At 40.9% G+C, this 18,834-nt stretch overlaps 1 protein-coding gene across 2 annotated transcripts in view; it reads right to left on the bottom strand.

Annotated features, from left to right (window-relative positions):
* Positions 1–6,640: 6,640 nt before the first annotated feature.
* DLG5 (discs large MAGUK scaffold protein 5) overlaps positions 6,641–18,834 on the bottom strand; it is a 111,055-nt gene continuing 98,861 nt past the window's right edge. For both annotated transcript variants that reach the window (XM_075109775.1, XM_075109774.1), the window contains exons 24-33: positions 18,406–18,570; positions 17,362–17,545; positions 16,250–16,398; positions 15,769–15,939; positions 14,465–14,661; positions 13,589–13,732; positions 13,268–13,395; positions 12,343–12,452; positions 10,461–10,570; positions 6,641–8,091 (exon numbers count right to left, since the gene is read on the bottom strand). In XM_075109775.1, the coding sequence (XP_074965876.1) occupies positions 7,988–8,091; positions 10,461–10,570; positions 12,343–12,452; positions 13,268–13,395; positions 13,589–13,732; positions 14,465–14,661; positions 15,769–15,939; positions 16,250–16,398; positions 17,362–17,545; positions 18,406–18,570 (1,462 nt within the window). In that variant the 3' untranslated portion in view covers positions 6,641–7,987. The remainder of the gene's footprint in view (positions 8,092–10,460; positions 10,571–12,342; positions 12,453–13,267; positions 13,396–13,588; positions 13,733–14,464; positions 14,662–15,768; positions 15,940–16,249; positions 16,399–17,361; positions 17,546–18,405; positions 18,571–18,834) is intronic.

Here is an 18,834-nt window from a genome sequence, read left to right as displayed (position 1 = left end):
CAGTAAGTAGCAGGGGGAAACAAAAAGCCATAAAACCCAAATGGCTGGAATAGATCAGGTTTACACGTGGAATACTTGAAATTGTCTCTGGATTATAAGACCTTCTTTAAGAGTTCAATGGAAAAATAACAAACCACCTCAGTTTTAAAGGGCAAGATAAGATTGGGGCAGAGCTACGAACTTTCTGTAAACAGACTTTTGCTTGCTCCAATAAACATCATTGTTCTGTGCTCGGAGAAAGCAGCTCTGTTCCTTTACCAACACTATTTTTCATGCCTGGAAAGCAACATTTCCATTTGTTCATGTGGTAGTAAAGTTTGGCTAGTCAAAGTAGTGTCATTCAGTCTAGAAAAGGTGCAGAGAACTGGTAGCAGGAATCAAGAACCTACCACTTAGTAACTTGTTTAGCCTAGTAAAACAAAAGCTGAAAGCGCTCTGCACCATGAAGTACGTATACTGAGGCAGAGAAGTTAAAACAGTATTTTCACAAGAACCAGTATTTAGGTGCCACAGGTGCACTTGGTCTGGACACCAGGTGGTTCCTACAAACAAGGAGTTAGATTTTCAAAGTCTCAGAGCGCTGAGAGCAAGAAAGAAAATTACTTTCAAACTCTGGCTTAATTGTTTCACGAAAGGACTCCTGTTTCTGAGTAGCTCTTGCTGCAGGTAAAAACTGAAAAGGATTTGAAGGACCCACGACTTCCAACACCCAACGCTGCTCTGTGGCCGTTCTTGTTCTTTCCATCATATTGTGTGTTGCAGGCTGCCTACATCTTCGAATGACTGAGAGTACAGAGGCCGTAAAATGAAAACTGGGCTTTAAATGCAAGGGTCGGGTGGGAAAGAAACAAGAGAAATACGGCTACTGGCGAGTTCCAGCGTTTCAGAACTCTTTGTATAAACTGACCTCTTGTAACCTCAGAAACATCCGAAGTTATAGCAAAAAAAGGTTAAAATTAGAACAATGCTAGCTTATTTCTAGTGGTCAAGCACGGTTTGTGGATCTCAGTAATCTGTAGCATGTCAGTTCAGCTATACCTCTGCATACCTCACCAGCACCGTGTTATCACGGAATCGGGACGGTGCAGAGGGAAATCCAAATTAATTCAAGGGACTGCAGCCCCTGGAAGCCAGCAGAGGTCATAAAATCCTAAGGCAGGTGTGTGGAATTTCTCAAGCGCTCTTCTGTTGCTTACCAAGTAGGTTCTTTTACGACTGTACTGCTGACACTGCTGGAAACATCGTAAGGCATCGCTTTCAGAAAGTGCAGGCGTGGAATCCTTGCTAAAACATTATCTGAAACCGCAGGCTGCTGAATGCTGGAGTGGATCAGCCGCTGCTGTTCGCAAGATCATCAACAGCGAGTACAACAAGCGTCTAGAATCAAATCAGTGATTAATACACAACTGCTTAGTATGCTTTATGAAACAGACTTTACATAATCTCCCAATATACTTCAGTATTAGATAAAGGGCAAGGAAGAGAGAGATTTGGTTGCGTCAGCAATGGTAAAAATACCCTTGAGAGTTTAGATGTGCAAGGAGTTGAGAGGCAATGACAGGAGCGAAGCGTGAAGCAAGGAAACGGGGCAAACAGGAAGGCTGTGCTGGATGGGAGACACACCTTGAAAGGAGATCTATCTAATGGTAGCAAAACTATAAAGCAAAGGGGAACTAAAGCCGAGTATAACAGTAAAAGAAGGGGAAGGCCTGGGATGTATCCCTAATATAGTTCTCACTTAAACCAGCAGCTCACTCCTACTCTGAAAAAAAATTTCAGGGAGCACTTGCCAAAACTAATCGTCTGTGTATGGAACATAGCAGAACAGGGACAAGTGAAAGGAAAAATGCGGCAGCAATTGCTTTTCAGAAAGCAGAAAGCAGCTCCGGAAGGCACAGAACTGCCACTGCGGAGCCAGGACTGGAAGCGTCTTACTAGGGCTACCTCGGGCACGGACCGAAGCGTTACGAAGAGCACAGCTGCGGGCTGGAGCCAGTGCAGCCCCAACAACTCCTTACTGCACGCGGTCAGGAGACAGCTCCGATCATCATCTGCGCAGGACAACAGAGCAGTGCCAGCATCAGAGAGAAATTCAGGTGTCTCTCGGAGTTCCAGCCTTGCAGCTCTGAGGGAAACGCTGCCCACGTAAGGCCAGGAGGAGGGGAAGGATGTGCAGCTGGTTCTGACAACTTCATTTAAGTAGTTCTGCAGCTGTAAAATAGTCGCTCTCGCACAAAGTACGTGGTACCGCCCTGAAAAATGAATTCTAAATAATTGAACTGCAAATAAGTCAGAGCAGGCCTCAACAGATCACGCTGTAATTGCAGCTATTAAACACACATTTTTTACTACAGTACAAGTCAGGGCAGAGAAGTATAAGTATTCATTTGAATGTTAGAGACACATTTGCAGCCAGAAGCTCTGCAAAGCCACACAGTTCAGCCAACCCTAGATATAAGTGACACACATTTGCCACCATGGGACCGACCTGAAGGGCTGCGGAGGACATGTATCACCCTCCTGGAATTCAGCTCCACGTGCCTGGTTTCTTCAGCAACTGCACTTACTCACCTTTGCATCACAAATTTACTTGTTCCTACAATGATGCGAGCAATTGCTAGCACCCTCAAATCATATTTCACAGCAGAGAACAAGTTCCTAGATCCTAGCTTAGGATCTTCTGGCTGACTCCACTGGAATTATCCTCTCAAAATGCTATAAAAACCAGTTATTTTCATCACAGAACTATAAGACATTACAATCGCGTTTAGACCCCTTGCACATATTTAGATGAAGCAATGCATTTTCAGCCTTTTATAGCTTACACTAGCCAAACATCAGACAAGCTCGAAACCTAAAACCTTAGGTTTGCCCCAGGTGGGCCACAAATATTGTCTTAATTAGGTTAAACAATGAGATGATTTGAGCATCTAAGTGCTAAGCATTTGTGGAGCAGGTGGATTTGGCATATGAAGGAATTATGATGATTGTAATTGATTGGCGACATTGCTAACAAGGTAAGATGAATCTGCAGCCAAACCAGATGCAAAAGTTGGGGGAAAGGGGCCGTCTCTCTGAAGATCAGTCACCATCCTCAAAGACAGTCATCTCTTGCCTTCGGAGGAAGGGCATAGGGAAGACTACATAAGAAGTGTCATGTACATTTGTGATGGAAAAAACTTGAAAAGAAAAAAGCCATTGCAAATATAAGTGAAATATTATCATGAAACAGGTTTTCTTCAAGCTGGTGAAAGTATTTAACATTTTGACAGACTCGCTTCCAATTTTGGAGACATCCGTGTATTGCTAAACGTGCAGTACGTACGTGGATTAAGAGTAAACTGCTGCTGTCTTTGTCTTCTGAACTTCTAAAAGATCTTTCGGAAGATGGGAAGGACCCAAAACCATAAGAAAGGCCAAATGGGACACACTTAGGAAGTGGGGTTTGGGGGGAGGCTCTAGCTCTTGGACATTCTCTTTATACTGTGAACAAGCAAAGGAAAAGGTCATAAATCAAGATACCGTAACTCTGAAAGCTTCCTCAGCCACCCTCGTTATTTCCTTCAATGTGACGGACACAGAAAATAACCCGGTGAACAGACACGTTTCGCATATAACATACTGTTAGTTCAACATAGCCGTGACAGGTAACTCACCATAATACGAAGAAACAAGTTACAGAACACCAAGATTTTGGTGATTTGCTTCTTAAAACAATTATTAGATCTCTTCCATTTTCCCTCCCACAGTTTTAGGAAGAAGACTCAGATTTCTAAAGCTTCTGAGTGTCAAAAAAAAAATAATTCTGGCATTTCATACTTTACATATGGAGGAAAACCAAACTCACGGCACCTTTAACAGGTGCATTTTGTGGAGGAAAATTAACTACAAATCCTTACCTGAAAGCAATCTACTGAAATCAGAACACCTTTCATACTCCTGACTGTTTTTAAAGTAAGTTACAAGAAGAAATAAAATACCAAAAAAATCAAAACATTCTCCATACTGGAGGTCTACAAAATAACTTCCAGTACTGAAAATGCTTTGAATTCTTTTAGTCACTGTATGCTTTTTATGCACAGTTTGCTTGAAGAAAAGGATCCATCTAGACAACTTTTAAATATAAAGTTATGACATTCCTCTAAAATTATTGTATTTATAATAAACAACCATTCTTACAAAAGCCTGGAAGGAATTTTTTGTTAAAAGAGAGTTGAACAATCCCAAGTTAAGCTGGTATGCTTACGCTTAAGTAATAGGATGCCTTACTCACCTGGTTCTTGGATTCACACTCGCATCTTTTGGGTTGTGCTACCAAAAGCATCTCCTCCAACACCATGAGAGAAAGAAGTCAAACTAAATAGTTAAAGAGTTTGCTACTAAATGTTCATCAAAAATGTACTTCTTCAGTGCAGAACTCTGAGACGTTTTCTAAGCAAAATGACACAGAATTAAGGTTGGGGGAAAAAAGCGAGACCTCTTTAAAAGCAACGGAATAAACAAGAAACCCTTACACTTATGGACACAGCAGCCATAAGAGAATTCACAGGAAGCGCCGAAGCACCTTTTTATACTGTTCAGTTTCTACTGCGGGTCTGGGACCTTTAACTAGTTGTCGCACAAACCCAACAAGGCAGCTTTGGTCGTCTGTGCTTTTCACAGCAGTCTCTTTAGTTTCCAAGCCAGTGCACATTTTTCCTACATCAGTGTATTTAAAAAAGAAACTGTCCACTGTGAAACAGAGCCTTAAATGTGAGTCTAGAAAAGATTACCAGGCTGAATTTCGACCATGAACACATCCATCCGAGATGCATCTAGGAAAGCTGTTCAAAACCGCTTACGGGCAACGCTTGCGTTCACTGAAAGGGGTTATGATACGGCCTCCACATTTACCAGACACTGAAAAAGGACCCTTGCTCGAGGTGGAGAGGTTGGCAGCTGTCCGAGTGTAATTCTGGATCTGGCAAACACTTGCCCTTCAATTCGGGTCAGCGGGAACAGAATGCAACGGTTTGAAAGCAAGCGGACGCTCGTCAGCAGAGTAACAGCAGATCGGACCTATGGGCTGCAGCATCTTCAGCCATTTTATGTCGGTCTAGCTACGGAGGAGTGAAGTTAAAAGATACTGATTTCTAGCTAACTGCTTACCTGCAGCCATACGCGCTGCATGGTGGCTTATGAGCGTGAGGGTGAAGTTTTTCAGACTTTTGTTGTTCAGCTATATTACTTTTCAACTATTTATAAAATGCCCACAGAACTGTATTCTTTATTAAAACACCTGGACAAAGTTACTCTTTCCAGAATGACGGCCAAACCTAGCTCCAGCACGTAGTATTAGAAAATAAAATGGTGTATGAAGAAACCCTTTACCAGAGCTAAAGGAATCTTTCTAGTGTTTAACCAAGACTTCACTTCTACTTCCTTGTGATCAGCAGATATGCAAGGTACGGCTGTTACTGACCTGCCAGAACCTGCCTATTTTCATTTTCTTCATCCTCTACTCGATGATGGCACCGTGGCAGGTTTTGCCTTTTTTGTTTCTTTTTTTTCTTCTTCAAGAAAAGCAGGTAAGGCGCAAGTCCTGCCTTATGACTGAAGGCAGTTACTAGGTGCGCAGATTACAAGACCGGCCATCCACCAACCTGGGTCAGGTGAAAGTTGACTATTTGGCATCTGAGAATAAAGCAATTGATGAAGCAGAGAAGGTAATACGCAATAATTACCTTCCCTAAGCTTTCAGGTAACTCAATGGACAGAAGAGGCTGGTCTGGCTGGAGTGTCAAAACTGAGGCACAGGATTCTACAATGTGCCTTTAAGCCAATGATTTATGGTTTTGCAGATTAGGTTTTCCCTGGAGTCCAGTGACACTCTCTTGAAAATAACAGCGATAGACTTGTTCTCCATCCAATGAATTGCATTTCCACTTAAATTCTTAATGCCACTGGGCCAGAACGTCAGGAATACTTTAACGCAAACCAAGCCTGAAGTTTTTGAACATCTTTGGTAGTTCCATACGCAAGGCTGGGCCAACCACAAAACCAGGACTCAGTCCTCTCAAGGTGAGCACTTGAAGCTGCATGTGCCAAGGTTCGTCAGAAAATAAAACCTTATATGAGGACTCGACTAAATAGTCACGGCGAAGATCAGCTACACGCACCTTTTACACACAAGTCAAGTTATAGAAATTGACCTTTATTTAGGAATCAGTTTCTTGAACTTTCTTTTTTTTTTTTTTTTATACAAAGTGACATTTTCATTTTAGTACAGAAAATCCATGTCAGAACAGTACCTGTCTGTTTCAGTTGTACCACTGGAGTCTACTCTGACCTCAAATTTTTAAAAAACAAGCAAACAAAAAATGAGATAAACAAAAAATAACTGCTGTCCCTCACCATGAGAAGCACTTTGAGTAGTAATTCATCCATACCATTTTGTATTTTTCAATTGATATATATATATATACAGTATTATTATAGTATGGTATAATACTATATAAAATACTATATATATATGTATTATAGTTCAAAATACTCTCTCTCTGTAGTATATAACTATATAAATCCTATATAAAGTATTTTGAACTATAAAATAGCATCTGTAAAACACAATTTAAACTTAGGACCAGATCTTTCTTTGAAGAACTGTGCAAGAAGAATCCCTTCTTTTTTTTTTTTCTTTCTTTTTTTTTTTTTAATTAAAAAAGCGGCAAACAGAAGCAAAACTACAGCCTGTAGTGTAAAACCAGAAACCCTACATAATGAAACGCTAGGAACAGCGACCGAGAAGCAGTTCTACTCAAATGGTATTTTAAAAAAACAATTAAAATACAGTACCCAAGAAACATGGCACAAGAGACAAGAGAGACAGGTACAAAACCTGTGTTGGGAACACAGAGTCAGAAGTGCAAAAAACAAAGAGGGAACTGATACAATGGAGTTTGGTACAAAAGGTAAATAAGTATTGCAACAAAAACTAAACGATCACTTATTTTTTGACAGTGAAAACACTAGCAATTTAGTACCTTTCTAAAGGCTTTTAATCAAAGCCCTAAAACTGTGGCTGCTCTTAAATAAAAACAATCTATGTGAATGCTACACACCGAAGTACAAAGCTTAAGAATTACCCTGCAAAATTGCACCAACGTAAGCTTTCTGTATTTACAGTATCTAAAAGTGACAGAACACAGCATGCTAGGCCTAGCTTATGACTCTTCCCCGCCAGTACTTAATCCAGGCCCAACAACCAAAAATTATTATTTCTCAACACACGTCAAGCTTGGATTGTTCAGATATATTATGACGTTTAAATATTAGATTCATGCATAAAACAAGAAACGATATCTTTGACAGACAAGCGTTGACAGGATACAAACAGTGGTCTGCCCTGTAGAGGAGCGTACTGCCTTCTGAGCTTACTCCCAAGACGTACCGATTCGATCCGTGTTATTTCCTGGTTGTCAAGTCATCAACGTGCTTAGAAATGGTCAAAATTGGAACTGAGAGTCACATTGCGCATAAACCATTCACTCATATTGAGAAATTTCACTCCGTTTTGGAGTGAATTTCGCTTCACTCATTAAGTGAAAGGACACAAGAGTTTAAAAAAAAAAAAAAACAAACCAAAAAACAAAGACGACATTCAAGTAAACGGCAACAACCAATACTTTGAAAAGGATTTTGTAAACTTGTCATTCTACAGGGTTCTGCAGCATTGTTAAACTCATGACTCGTGGACAAGTACACGCAGGTCGCAACCCCTCGTGACAACCTGTCACGTGTACAACGCACGGTGTAAGAGACAAGCTCGGTGAAGCGATCCACCCCTTCCCATGTGCCTCGTCCGGTCCTTGTGTGTTCAGTGTTATCATTCCCCTTCATGAAACAGAAATCACTTACGGATATCTTTATAAAGACAGAAACAGAGTCCGTTGGATAGAAAGTTAGTTGGTTATTTACATCTGCAAAGTAGTCTCACAGCGAAATAAATCTACAGCGGGCCAGCTGGGATCCACAGGACTTTGTTTTGTTCTTGATCGACAGTTGTCATAATCTGAGTGCAAATGCTTGAAAGGGCTCCTCCCTGGACAATGCCTGGAGAAAAAGAACCCCCCCATAGATGAGACTGGAACAAAGAGTTATGACTGATTACAAAGAGCAGCCTTCTGCATTTTCCTGCGAAGTGTTTATCAACAGATCAGAATTTATCTACCCAATTCAGTATTTGCCAGATGCATGACTATTAAAACAAGAATAAACAGAGCAAAGAGGTCAAGCATTCAATATACAGCCTCTTCTGCTAGCTCTTAAAACAGCCCAGAGAAGTCGCAGAACCGAAGGCTATAATTTAAGACGGCTGTTTTATTAGAGGCCTCCATGTACTATTTTCAGAGGCATCAGGTGGCAAAGTTTAAGTCTAAAGATGGTCAGAACCTGCTATAATAAACCTTCTCTTGTTCAGCATGTGGTGTTAAGAGTTTTATATTTATGTGGTAATATACATAGAGACTATAGCTGTAGCAACTAGACACTATTTACAAATATTAAAAGTAAATTATGAGGCAGCTCACAGCTTGTTGAGCTAAATAAAACAGCCACGGTTGCTACTCCAATTCTCACTGTCAACTACATTCAAGGAACACAAGGCCAACAGCAAGCAACTCCCTGAAAATCAATTCAAAAGATAAAGTAACACCTTGCATTCTACCCTTGCTAAACGTAGCAGTCGTAAAAAGTAAAACGCCAACACTGAGAGGAGAACGGATGAGCTTTAAGACCTTAAAAGCGAGGAACTTCATGACTTGAAAAACACGTCAGCAAAGCCTCTGGCCTCAGCTAATGCTGGAAAAGTATGGCAAGTCTTACAAGGCTTGAGTTATAATTTCCATTTTTTTAAAAGAGATAATTTGATCTCACATAAAACACTACTTGACCCTGCAGCATACACTGCAGTTACCGATGTCAGGCGAGTTTGGATACAGAATGCAGTAACCGGCACGGTCTGTGAAAGGTGACCAGCGGCAGCGAGGAAGCGATTCACATGGCACACCGTGCTCACACCTCGGTACAGGAAACAAAGGCAACTGGAAAGAGTTGTGAGTGGAAAAACATGCTTCACGAAGTGTTCTCAGAGCTCAGGTCTGAGAGTGTGTCGTATAGCTTCACGAGGAAGCTACCATGTCCAACGTTCCTATCTACCGGCTTATTTTATGCACATTAGAATTCCAACAAGTTTAAACATCAATGCAGTTGGAACACCAATCCCCTCGGACCGCCAGCACCTGGAAAGGGTCGTGACAGCTGGAGTCCCCTGTCCCTGGCACTAGGCGAGGGAGGCCCTTCCCTCAGGGCACGTGAGAAGATTCCCAGAGGGCTCTCTTGGGCCGAGTGCTGCTTGCGCTCTCAGGGTGAAGTTAAAATACAATGAATGACTTAATACGGAGCACGAGATAACTCGTGGTGATGCGCTCCGGGCACACGCATGCCAAGTTCTGTGAAGGATTAGTATGTAACATGTAGATGAACGTTTGCACGGCTATTAGGTACCGGGTACGTGGTTTTGCTGAGAACGTGCAGCTTCTCTCAGGATGGGCTGAAATAGCTCTATGCTAAATACACCCCCCTTCCCCGCCCTGCACGTGGGCGGGTACGCCTCAAAATATTTCTGAGGGAATCCCATTGTTTGGGGCATGAAAAGTTGGGTTTTGGCTGGTTTAGTGGTGGGTTTTTGGGGGTTGGGTTTGGTTTTTTCTTTTTAAGTTTTGTTGCCTTTCACATCAAGATGGCTAGAATTTTATCCCCACTCTTTTGAACCTTTCCGTGGATCCCCATGGAAATATACTCTGAAATAAGCAGAGAGTATTCAAACACAGTTTTCTGTCTCTGCTAAAAATACAGTATAACTACAACCAATATTTATATAATATGCTTTCTGTATATTATATTAATAATAAGGCCTCTGAAGTTGAATTTAATTATTCCAAATTACAGTGCATGCTCAAGAAACCTTTGACAATTTTTTGCCTTTCTTGACAGATTTCAAGTATGTCTGAAATAATTCAGTAATTTACACGACGGAGGTTTTTTGTTGTTGTTTTGTTTGGTTCTGTTGGATTTTTACAACTATGTAACAACTTATACTCAAAAATCAAACTGACAACACTGCGTCAAATTATCTTGACCATACTCCCAGTACTAGGGGCTTATAATAAAACGTTTTCATGATCTCTTTAGGTCACAAGACACATAACGTTAAAACAAAAACATTTAAAAGCAAGGGATGGTACTTACATCTTGATATTTCCTCTCCCAGTAAAATAAAACACCAAAGCATGAGTTTGCCAAAAGGAAAGGCAGAATGAAAAAATGAGTGCTCTTTGAAGGCACATAGGATCTTTTGAATTACAGTGTAAAGGGATTAAATTGCTGCTGTGTTCCTAGTGAAATGTTGATTAAATACTAACCTGTGAAGTACTTGCTATACTCTTGTTCTATTTTTTGAGCTGTCTCAAACTGTTCTTTGGAATGTTTTTGTGTAACTTTGTCCCTCAGGAAGATTGGGTCTTTTTGCTCTCTGAAAAAAAACAAAGAAAAAAAGAAAAACCTTGTGTAAGAGTAATTTTTTTTTTAATGGACTTGAAATGATTACCTCCAGTTGGGTGAATGGCAAAGGCTAATTAATTTGCAAGCAGAATCCTGTGCATAGAGTGCCATCTACTGTGTTTCAGCAGTATCAGCATAGTCATCGGGATCGTTTCAGCGCTAACAAATGTATTTGCTATCAGACCAAGACAGTAATCCTTTAAAATCTCAGAGATTGGGAGTGGGTTGAGGGAGAAAGAATGTGACTTTTTTTTTCCAGGTGATGTGAGTCGGACCTTCATCCCATATACACCCCAGTACTCCCTACACAAAGCTGGGCTTAGGTACCGCTCTTTTAAGGGCTTGAAGTATCAAGCATTGAGCAAATGGAATATTTCAATGCCATCTTATATATGACACATTTTGAGAGGACTAGTTTTTTATTATACAAGCTTGGAAATGAAATAAGAAAAAAAAAGGAAAATACAAAAGGTAAAAAAAAAGTATTCTCATTCCAATCATGGCTTGTAAGACTTCTCCAAATCTGACTCCCCAGTAGGGGATTCTATTTAAAAGGAAGCAGAATTTATGGTCAACTGTTAAGATCATATAGATAGGTACTGAAACAATCTAAGCAGAGTTTCTTATAGCAGTGTGAGAAGCAGCATAATTTTATTTTATAAACAAAAAATTCACTACTAAACTAACCTATCACTGCTGTGTAGCATCTCAGAGACTGCCAATACAACCGTGCTATAACAAAAAGGCCGTTTGGAAAACCTTTGGTGCTTGTAACAGGCAGAGAGAAGGTGCCACTGCATCTTATTTTGATGACTGCTAGAAATCCTGGCTTGTCTAGTTCAGTCGCTCCCTGTTACTTGCCAAAAAAAAAATAAATAAGGAAATGGCTGCAACGGTGCCCGTTCTATTTCCAAAGGGGCTCAAGACATGACAGTTCCATTTATCATTCAAGTGCATGATCCTACAGTGGTACTGAAATACACCACACAGCTTTATGTCTTGCCTCTACTTGAAAGTGGTGATACATATCTTCTTTATTAAACTGATAGTCATCAAATTTACCTACAGATGAAGAACAGAAGTAGTCTTCAACTTTCAAAATTAAGGCAGCATAAGATCTCTCAACAATACTTATGTTGGGAGGTTTTGCCATTTCTTGCTAAATCAGTCTATCAAAATGTGTGAAGGCTTACTCAAACATTAGGGAAGGGACCCGGGTTTCCAATTCCCATATTCTATTCCTGGCTATGTTCGAGCAGGAAATTCCCAGTTACTGAAAGAGCGTGGCCCACAGTACATACACTCCATGGCAAAAGGGGTCTCCCCTTGCTGTTCTCACTGGAGGGTGAGGGTGGGAAAGCTGAGGTTACGCATCAATTGGCACTGCATCCACACACTCGGCCCCGCCGAGAAAATGAATAGCTCTTTGTCACAGTCACCACTTAATACTCAATGGTTCTCACCCACATTCTAACAGTTTAAGCAAAGGTGAGCAGGAGAGATCTGAGTGCCTCCTGGATGACACACAGTTCAGCCTCCATTGTTTGGGTTCTTTGAAAGATTCCCTTTATTGTCATGCAACCAAAATTAAGTTAAGACCATTTACCTCACAGCGGTTTTATGGGGATTAATTTCCACATTTTAAAGAGATTTGAGATGACTAGGGTGAAAGAAACAATAAAGGTAACAAGCTTATTTTAAGCTACAGTAAACATCCCTGAACTATACCCCTCACAGACTTACTTGATTTGTTTAGCATTTTTGTAGCGAATAAAAATTACAATAGGGTAGATATGAACACTGTGGAGCCGTTCGATGGCATGAGGAGCGATGTCAAGCAGACAATGACAATCCTAAGATCAAATGTAAATGCAAAACACTCATTCAGTTAAAGAGCACAAGCACACATGCAAATCCCCCCTTTCTTCCCCTACTTATATCATAGCAACCCAACAGAATTTTGCTACACATTTAGCATTTTGGGGCTACTGAGCAATTTGTACCCAAAGGATTTATAACAAAAGACAGAAGATGAAAAACTGCAAGAAATACCATTCATAGTACCAAAAGCATGCACTGATAGAAATAAAAGTATCTGAAGAACTAATGAAATGAAAACTCAGATTTGAAATATATGCAATACATCTTCTCCAGATTTAAATATTCATATTCATTTTCTCTTTCACAAGTCATCAGCAAACACAAGCATTAAAGTAATAAGACTTTCTGTGTGGTTTGCCAGAAAACTATAAGCAATATAGAAATTTTAATTAACATCTGTCTCCGGGATAATTATGAAGTTTATGTTCTATATGACTGCATTAAATGGAATAGTTAAAAACCCTAAATCCTCATTTGGGAGCTAAAGGATGGAACATGCAGAATCTAAGAAAATAACTTCTAACTGTATTTAATAATACAATAAAAGAATACGGACATTCCTAATTTCTACAAAGGTCAGCTCGCATAAAATAATCTTTAAACAGTTACATGCCTTAGTGGGATACCTTTTATTTTACTCAGTAAAATTTACTGAGGAACAATTTACCGGGGAACAATTCTCTGAATGCCTTAAAGGAGGACAGCACTAACCTAATTTCCACCCCCCAACACAGTATGACCACATATTGCAAATTGCACAAAGGACTACGCGTTAGAAGCGACTCACCTTTTCTGTTATCTCTTTTATTGAGGCTACAGTGGTCACGTCAAAATGCCCACTCCTCCGTTTATAATCGATAAACAGACAATCCTTCACGCCCCGCTCAATGGCTTGTTGGGAAGCTTTCATAACCTCTGTTGCACAGAACCAGAAGACATCCACTTTCATTACTACCCCTTAGGCACAGAACAAAGCTAAGAAAAAAGCGTCTGCAAATTGAGTTTGTCGGGGTTCTTTCCATGTTTGTGCTACCATTTAGTTTACTTACATAGATGTTACTATCGTGTACTCTGAGCAAGAATAAACTGGTGATATTTGCATACTTACCAAGAGGACATCTGCAAAATTTTCCAGGGGATTCCTTGACCAACATGTCTTTCACAGCATCAAGTAAAGGTCCTAGAATAAGCACAGGCCTAGGAGAGGTACAGTCCACTTTCTGTACTCGCTGGTAAGCCAGACTTGCAGAATCTGCACACAGAGAAGATTTACTTATAAAAGTATAAACTGTTTTCCTGGCATTCCTCAGATAAGCAGAAGCGCCCTAACGGTAATTAAGAAAACAATTCCCTTGCAGGGAATAAGGGTCTGGACAAGTATGAAAAATGCTCACTAGCCATTATTGCAACTTTCTCCACTTAACAACTTAAAACAGGTGTTTTTCTGCTTGAACCTGGTGCTTCTTCCTCCCCCCTGCCAAACTTTAAAACATATCATTCTCATTTTTTTCCCCATAAAACATAAACAAGACGTGGTATTTGGTTTCTCTGGTTTGGTTTGTTGAGCTCTTCCAAGGAAGGAAGCATGATTTTTGTAGGCAAGTGAAGAAATAGGAGTGAAGATTATTGAGTGGTGCCCAGGATTTCTGTCTAGACTAAGCGACCTGGACAGAAATGAAATTAAAGAGTTGAAAGGAAGATCAAAACCATGCATCAAAAAAGCACTCTCCCTCTGCAAATGAAACATTAATGCTCATAGATCTAGGAATAAACTACAATTAAAATCCATTTGAAACACTCTGGCTTGTTATTTAATACAAAAATATTTTGTTATTAAAAGTCATGTACGTGATGGGACATACGATCACCTTTTTTATTCAGACCAACCAGAAAGCAACATTATTTGTTGTTGTTATGCTGCAGCTGTTTAAAAATGAAAGAGAAGGAAAGGCAACCCCCTCCCAAGTATAACAAATGGACTTGCCATCCAAGAAAGGAATTGAGTCTGTACTGATCGTATCAAGGGCCAGCAAATCCTTTCCATCTTTGGAACCACTTCGCTTGTGTTTATGCTTTCTTCGGAAGAACGACCTCCGTGCTGCTGCTGACAACGTCTTAGATGAGCTGTTTTCATCTTTAGCCTCAGACATGCTGTGTCTCCGGTAGAATTCCTGATCCATCCTATAATGGAATGGACTAAATGGTTGATACTTAAAACTTGTCTTTTAAAATCTTTTTTGACAAACAATACCACTGCTGCTTCTGGAACACACTGGAAATGCTCGTCTCGAGTCTTAGCCCAAGTATCTTCATCACAGAAAATCAATCTGAAGCAAACATGAACATAAATCAGAGTAATCTGAAAACCTCACACTACCATTATTTCCTCGGGATTCTTATAAATAAGCAGCATGGAACAGAGGGTGACCACTCTGACAGGCAGGGCAAAAACCTGCAAAGCACAGGCAGGAGTATGCACCTGCTTGCCAGTAAAGTCAGCCCCGCACGGAAGTGAGGATCCCACTCTTTCTATGAGGCATGTTATACTCATCCTCACAAGTAACTTCTTCGAAATCCAAAATAACAGCTTTATTTCATGCAGTTTTATTTTGTATAAGCACAAATATTTTGGCCACATAACACGTGTAAAATATAGGTGGGTTTACTGTCCATCTTCCAGTAACAAGCCTACCAATGATGTGTACGGGTCTGAATGTATGTATTGCACTTCCACACATCCCACACAGTACCACCGTCCCACTGGCAGGGCGGATTTTGAATTATGACATGGACAGAAGACTACTAGAAGAAAAGGAAACCAGAAAACCAATAACCTTCAAGTGAAAAAAATATTGTTACCGCTGAGCGACAATGAATGTGATTTCAGTAACAATATAAATATTTGAGTTCCTGCACACTCCTCTGAACTGCTCTTCCAACATTATGAGATTATGGTGGATACACAGTCTTAGAGTAACTAAAACACACCGATGCTTCCCAGGAACAACTGTGATAACCTTGGATTCAAGGTTATTTTTGCTGCTGTTACTCTCACTTTTGTTATTGAATTATTACAACACTGGTCTATGTATCATTTCCATTTCTAGTTTACTACTTAGTAGCATTAAAAACAACTTGATTGAGCAATATATTTCAGTGTTATTAAAATCCACGTCTAAGAATTAATATCTCCCAGGAAGAATAGAAGCAAACAACTCTCTTATACCACATCTCACTAGTCAGACTTTTAAAGACTGTAAGATAAATACTCTAACTGAGGTCACTCACATATATTTACTTGGAATCTGTCCTCTTTCCAGCTTCTGAGCATTCTCGTCCAGCTGCCAAGCCATCCAGCAACCAAAGTTTCCCTGTGGTAGAGTGTCATCAACATACAAAATGTCATCCTTCTTAAAGCTTAAATCCTGTTCCACATCTGCCAGACGGTCATAAAGTGCTCTGGAAAGGAAGACATAAATAGCCTCTGCAACTGATCTCCATCAGCTCAAGGGAAGAACACGCATACTTATTTGGAAAAAAGTTAACAGATTAGTGGCACACTCCACACCGCAAGAGCACACAAGTTTGCAGCAAACCGCGCAGACTTACTCTGCTGCAGATTGGGCACTCGCTGTCAGAGACTAGCCAGGATGGATTAGTAAACTTGGAATTCAAAATATGTGGTAATACCGAAGTACTACCTCTCTCATGATGGTCAGCATGTTATCCTAACAGCCTTATGCTCTTGTTACCAGTCACGCTCATATACCTGATATAGAATCCGTCTCCAGGAAGCTCTTTTATCTTATTAAACTCTTCTATTCTGTACTGAGTCTTTATCTTGATGTTTTCTCCGGGCTTCAACATTTCAAGATAAGCTTCCTCAGCTGTTTTATTTCGCATATCAACGGACCCATACTGCAAAACACAAAACACAGAAACCCTTAGGTGTGAAATTGTATCTTAACCGTCTATATTATTAGGTGACCTTGAAAAACATGCAAAATGAGTTTGTTTTTCCCCACTGGCAGGCTCCATATACAACTAAGTCTTGCCACTCAACTCCAGTACACTTTGCACCTTAAAATGTCTAGCAGGAGATGGAGACATGGGGGTGGACAACAAAATACCCAAGTGAACAGAGCAGAGATGCACCGTGAGGGGGAGTCTGCACTTCTTTAAACAGTTTTCAAAGCGTAAGCTGAGAATCATAAAAATTCATGTTGGAAAGAATTTAGTATTTTTTCAGGAAAGCGAGTGGTCCGAGGGAAGTTAGAAACCTAGTTACAAAGCAAAATCTCCATCTGGATACTCCAGGCGCAAAGGGAGAGTCTCAGTGCTCAGTTGTATCTGAAAAGATCATAAACACGTATGTGTTTATCACCTTCACAGCCCTGCCTAGCAGATAAATATTCTCGTTTCAGATACAGAGAGCAGAGTGAAAGACGTATTGCATGGCTTCCCCTAAACTCTCATTAGAATTTCACGGCGATAAGACCGGTATTGTTCTCTGGTTTGCAATATCTTTCATATCCTTGCCTTTCTCCTATGTACAGCAATTGGATTCAAGGCTTCCTATTTAAATGAAGAGAGGAGTAGTTTGTAATTCCAAGTGGACATACAGCAGTCCTTCAAACCTGTGGGCAACTTGTCCTCTCAACAGTGGTAGCTCTCCAGGTCCGCATCATCCAGCTGCTCAGGTGTCGCAGCCAGAAGGAAGGTTACGCACTCTCACCGTTCTTACCTGGGTTTTGAGGCAGGAACTCAGGATTCACAGAACACCTCCCGTTGCGAGACAGCACGATTCTTGGTACAACTCCCCCCCTTCACACCATCCTAGACGTTTTGTCAGTACGCTGCAGGCTTTTCTTAATAGCTTACCTCAAGTATCATGTCACCCAAGACTAGTCCATCAGGTCCTTTTGCTGGGCTATCATCGTCTACATCTGAGACAAATATTCCGTACAGGTTTCCACCACAGATCTGGATCCCAAGATCCACTTGGGATTTTTTAACAACAACAGTTCTAGGTTCAGGAGTCCTTTTGTTTGTGTCCACAGGGCCCCTTTTGACAGCAAGAAACAATAAGTGTACTTCAATTTTAAAACTCACATTACATACAATCAACTAGCTATCTGAAGAATATCTATTTACAGAATTATTATTCAAAATAGGTCACCTAGAGATACAGACTTATAAGACAATTATCATGGTCCTTGCAGACCTTCTGAACTAGGACATGAAGTTGCTGGAGCGTGTCCAGAGAAGGGCAGCGGGGCTGGGGCAGGGTCTGGAGCACAAGTGTGCTGGGGGGCGGCTGAGGGAGCTGGGGGGGTTTAGCCTGGAGAAGAGGGGGCTGAGGGGAGCCCTTCTCGCTCTCTGCAGCTGCCTGAGAGGGGCTGGAGTGAGGGGGGGGGGGGGTTGGTCTCTTGGTCTCTTCTCCCATGTAACAAGAGGAAATGGCTTCAGGCTGCATCAGGGCAGGTTTAGATTGGATATTAGGAAAAAGTCTTTACTGACAGAGTGGTCAGGCCCTGGCACAGGCTGCCCAGAGAGGTGGGGGAGTCTCTGGAGGTGTCCAAAAAACATGTAGTCGTGGCACTTCAGGGCATGGTTTAGGAGGCCTGGGGCTGTTGGGTTGGCAGTTGGACATGATGATCCTAGAGGTTTTCTCCAACCTTAATGATTCTGTGATTCTATACGATTCTATGAACTAAACCAATCTTGTAGTGAAGTGTCTTCACTCCTCGCAGGCCCCGTTTTTCAAAACCAGTCTGAAAACATGTACTTTTATCCTGGGTTCCACTTGTCTCCTGACTTGTTTCAACCAGACACAGCATTCACAGAAGTACACTTTGTTTTTTAATACCCTTCAGATCCACCCAGGCCATTTTTATTCCTTAAGGCAAAAATTTTACTCTCTACCTTAAGGAATTCCGGGGACTTGTAGTTGGCGTGGTTTGTTTGGATGGGGGCGTCATTGTTCCTTCATCCTGTTCACTCACAGTATCGATTACGGAATGATTGTCAGGCGTTGCAGCTCCACTGCCCTGAGGGGTGGAATGATTACTCACAGGTTCTAGGCGAGAACTGAAGAGAAAAAAAACAAATGTAAAAAGAAAAGACCAGTGGGTTAGTGTTTCACCAATGCCAAGTATCTTCCGTGCAGCCAAAGTTTTTAATATGGCTGTAAATCAAGTATAAAGGAAAAAAATCCCCCCAACCCAAACCAACATGCCAAATAACATATGTTCACTGTAAGTCTAAGAAAAAGATAAAGCTCCGCTTTGAAGTGTGATCATGCATCAAAATGGGACAGATAACTTCACTAACTTCATGTGCCTTCTCTAATTA

This window comes from Phalacrocorax aristotelis, chromosome 14 (genome assembly GCF_949628215.1).
Source record: "Phalacrocorax aristotelis chromosome 14, bGulAri2.1, whole genome shotgun sequence".
Lineage (NCBI taxonomy): Eukaryota > Metazoa > Chordata > Aves > Suliformes > Phalacrocoracidae > Phalacrocorax > Phalacrocorax aristotelis.
This window is presented reverse-complemented; position numbering and strand designations above follow the sequence as displayed.